Source organism: Numida meleagris, chromosome 2 (assembly GCF_002078875.1).
Source record: "Numida meleagris isolate 19003 breed g44 Domestic line chromosome 2, NumMel1.0, whole genome shotgun sequence".
Lineage (NCBI taxonomy): Eukaryota > Metazoa > Chordata > Aves > Galliformes > Numididae > Numida > Numida meleagris.
The window spans coordinates 31,634,878-31,638,782 of record NC_034410.1 but is presented as its reverse complement, the minus strand read 5'-3'; the positions used below and the strand labels follow the sequence as shown (position 1 = coordinate 31,638,782).

General features: G+C 50.2%; 1 protein-coding gene and 1 long non-coding RNA gene across 4 annotated transcripts in view; one reads left to right on the top strand and one right to left on the bottom strand.

Annotated features, from left to right (window-relative positions):
- Positions 1–3,905, bottom strand: part of LOC110393944 — a 143,845-nt gene that overhangs the window by 108,347 nt on the left and 31,593 nt on the right. Inside the window, exon 1 of one of the 3 annotated variants that reach the window (XR_002435280.1) lies at positions 1,684–1,789. The exons of 1 other annotated variant lie outside the window; for it this stretch is intronic. This is a non-coding gene — a long non-coding RNA (uncharacterized LOC110393944). Of the gene's footprint in view, positions 1–1,683; positions 1,790–3,905 lie in introns of those variants that run through there. One more of the 3 variants, XR_002435278.1, reaches the window with a different exon arrangement.
- Positions 1,890–3,674, top strand: LOC110393943 (cytochrome c). The gene is made up of 3 exons (XM_021387454.1): positions 1,890–2,041; positions 2,918–3,094; positions 3,259–3,674. The coding sequence occupies exons 2-3, from the start codon at positions 2,926–2,928 to the stop codon at positions 3,405–3,407; spliced, it is 318 nt and encodes a 105-aa protein (XP_021243129.1). The 5' UTR covers positions 1,890–2,041; positions 2,918–2,925; the 3' UTR covers positions 3,408–3,674.

The window sequence follows — 3,905 nt, the reverse complement described above, 5'->3', positions numbered from 1 at the left end:
CAGGCTTAAACAGTGGGCCCAGGTGAACCTCATGAGGTTCAGCAAATGCAAGTGCAAGGTCTTGTACCTGGATCAAGGCAACCCCCACTACCAATACAAGCTGGAGGATGAACGATTGAGCATAGCCCTGCCAAAAAAGACCTGGGGGTAATAGTGGATGGGAAGCTGGACATGAGCCAGCAATGTGCCTTTGCAGCCCAGAAGGCCAGCTGTATCCTAGGCTGCATCAAATGTGGCACGGCCAGCAGGTTGAGGGAGGTGATCCTGCCCCTCTGCTCTGTGCTGGTGAGACCTCACCCAGAGTACTGCATCCAGCTGTGGAGTCCTCAGGACAGGAAAGACATAGACCTGTTGGAGTGCATCCAGAGGAAGGCCACAAAGATGATCCAGGGGATGGAACACCACCCCTGTGAAGACAGGCTGAGTGAGCTGGGGCTGTTCAGCCTCGAGAAAAGCAGGCTTCAGGAAGACCTGAGTGCAGCCTTTCAGTATCTAAAGGGGGGCTGTAAGAAAGAAGGGGACAGACTCTTTAGCAGGGTCTGTTGTGACAGAACAAGGGGAAATTGTTTCAAGCTTAAAGAGGGGAGATCTAGGTTAGATATAAGGAAAAAGTCTTTTACAGTGAGGGTGGTGAGGCACTGGAACAGATTGCTCAGAGACGTGATGTATGCCCCATCCCTGGACTTACAAGGTGAGGCTGGATCACGTCTGGGCAACCTAATCTAGTTATGGTGTCTCTGTTCATTGCAGGGAATTTGAATTAGATGACCTTAGATGTGTTCAATAACACATTTGCCATTTGTAAAAAGTGTATTTTGTCAAAGACAACACAAGATACATATCAAGAAACTGAGAAGTAAGCCATGCTCTCCTGAGTTCCAGCCCAGCCTAGTCCCAAGAAGGCCATCTTTCCTCTTTCATCTGCAGTGTACCTCTGAAGAGAACTGCTTGGATGTTTTGCTGTATTTCCTTCAATGCTGTACTTTGGCACATATTTGCTTTATTTTCCCTTCTTTCAGAATAGAACTACATTGCAATAAACAGCTTAAAGGGCACCTCCTGCTCTCTGTGAAGGAGGGCTTACCATGAGCCTTGGGAGCCCGTTACACACACCTGATGCCCAGGAGCACTCCGGACACACAGGCCTTATTAAAAAAAAAAAAATCAAACACCAAACTAAACACAGACAATGCCTTTTGTTTTTAAGCTTTCCAGTCATAGTTCTGAGAGTCTGGTTTGAGATAAGAGTTCGGCGCCAGCAGAAGTCAAGATGGCCTTTGCAGTCAGCTCCCTTGCACCTTGCTCCCCTTGGAGCACATTAATTCTAACTATGCGTCATAAGCAAATCAGTTTTATTTTAGCAATTTTACAGTTGGTGACAGTGTTAATAGTTAACGCTTCACAGCAGATAGATATTATGTGTTCAGCACGTGAGGAAACACCTTAGCATCCCTTTCCTTAACTGCAACCCTTCTTCCACCCCTTAATCCCCTCAGGAACCGCTCAGAACCCGGCCCAGTCAGAGAGGGACCGGCACAAGACCGCGAACCCGCCACTCCTCTTAGCCCCCGAAAGGAGTAGGGAAGGGAGAGGCCTCACGTGACCGTAACGTCACGCCCACCGCCGCCGCCACGCCACGGCCAGCTGAGGTCAGAGCGTGCTCGGGGCGTCGCGCGACCCTACCGCTGTGCGCATGCGTTGGCGGCCCTCCCGCGCTCCGAGGCTGCCCTTACGTAGCTGAGTTACGCCGGACGTCTTCCGCAGGAAGTGGTGGGAGAAGCAGCCCGGCGCCCGCCGTCGCAACCTACCCCGCTAGCCGCCGGCGTCGTGACGTCATCCTTGGCGGACAGGTGTTATAACCAATCAGAAGTCCACCAGGCTGCATTTGATTGGCTATCGAGCCAGAGGGGGCGGGAGGAGTGCCGGCGCGGTTTGGCTGCAGCGACACCGGCTTACATAGGGCGGAGTCCGGTGTGTCCTTGGGCGCAGACGCCGGACGGTGTTGGGCAGTCGGGCTTGTGGTTACCGCCGTGGGCGCAGTGTAAGTGGGGCGGCCGGCCGGCCAGGCAGGTGCGGGCGGTGTCATGCGGAGCCCGCGGGTGATCAGGCTCTGATTTCCAAGTGGGGGGTACCTGGGTCTGGTGCCGCTACGCTGCCCGGCGGTACCGTTAGGCGGGAGAGGGGCGATGAGGAGCGGGGCCGGGCGGTTCTGCCGCATGTCCGGACAGCGGCCCGCGAGGATCCCGGAGCCGCGGCCTCAGCTGGCGGCGGAAGGTCACGGCACGGCCTAGCGCCTCGTGGGGCGCCGCGTCCTGAGGGGCCCGGGGGGGTACGGGGGCCTCGCTGAGGTCGAAGCTGCCGGGCTCGGCCCTCGCACCTCGTAGGGTGACCGCTCCGGGCGCGCCGCTCGCCTCAAGGTCAGCTCCCCTGGGCCCGGGCTGGGGCAGCAGCTGGGCGCTGTGCGTGCCGCCCTCGGCGCTTCCGAGGCGGTGTGCTGCCCAGCGGGAGAGGGAACGTGAGCAACTCTGTCCCTTACGTGAGCTTGTTGGTAACTAGGACGCTTCGCTGCTAAGGATGCCCAAGCTAAATGTGGAACTTGTGCGAAATTTAGACTTCAAAAGTTATTGCTGTGCTGCTTAAATGCCCTGGGGGAATTACTTGAGCTGAGGCATGGGTTTTTTTCCTGCTCTTCAGGCATAACACCTGTCACCTTAATACCTCTTCCGCAGTCTAATGGTTCTATGCAAATCTTTGAGCCCAGTAGCTATAATTCGTGGCTGGAAGGAGTCTGGGAGACTTAACAGATTGATGGACTATAGCTGCAGTTTTGTAAACCAATGTGAACCTTTTTAAAGCTTCTGTTGGGTAGTTGACCTTGATATTGTGATACTGACGTCTGTATGTGTTCCTGGTCTAGTACCAGCAATGGGCGATATTGAGAAGGGCAAGAAGATTTTTGTCCAGAAATGTTCCCAGTGCCATACGGTTGAAAAAGGAGGCAAGCACAAGACTGGACCCAACCTTCATGGCCTGTTTGGACGCAAAACAGGGCAAGCTGAGGGCTTCTCTTACACAGATGCCAATAAGAATAAAGGTAAATATAAAGCTGCTCTCCTGAGCTACTGGTAGTTCTTGGTGATAGTCAGAAGTGCTGAAATCTGCAGAAAGCAAAATAATATGAATGACCAGGAAAAAGTGTATTTATTTCACTTTGAAGTCACTGTTTGTTGTTTTTTTCTTTTATTATTTTCTTGCCAGGTATCACTTGGGGTGAGGATACTCTGATGGAGTATTTGGAAAATCCAAAGAAGTACATCCCAGGAACAAAGATGATTTTTGCGGGTATCAAGAAGAAGTCTGAGAGAGTAGACTTAATAGCATATCTCAAAGATGCCACTTCGAAGTAAAAGTTATCTGCTGCCTTATTTATTTCACAAAGGAGATGGCAATGGAAATGTCTGTGACAAGATTGGTTTTTAAACTTTCTATTTTTACATATACCATGTCTAACCTTAAAATCGGTCTTACCCATCAGATAATGTTGCTTATGGTGGGTCACTGAAGAACACACTTGGCAGCCGTTAACTTATGAAAACTATGTAATTGGGTTGATTTAAATGAGTATAATGTTCAGTTGATCTTAATCACGAAATTAAAAAAAACCCAAAACATTTCCTGCCTCTTCATTGTTTGAACAACAACAAAAAAAAGTATTGAACAAGTAACCGTCAAAAGTACAATAGCTTTGACAACCCAGATCATCAAGATAAAAAAGCAGGGTGGGTCTTGGCATTTTCCACTATAGGTCTTCTGTTACATTACACTAAAGATTTAAAAGTAATAAAGATATAAAAATATTTTTCTAAATTTGATCAGTTCTAGGTGTTGTGGTGCTTATTAATCTA

What these genes read in the sequence shown, in the direction of transcription:
- LOC110393943 (XM_021387454.1), top strand. Translation starts at nt 2,926, where the DNA reads ATGGGCGATATTGAGAAGGGCAAGAAGATTTTTGTCCAGAAATGTTCC. An exon ending in AGATGCCAATAAGAATAAAG is followed by an intron (nt 3,095 to 3,258) that starts GTAAATATAAAG and finishes TTTTCTTGCCAG; the next exon opens with GTATCACTTGGGGTGAGGAT.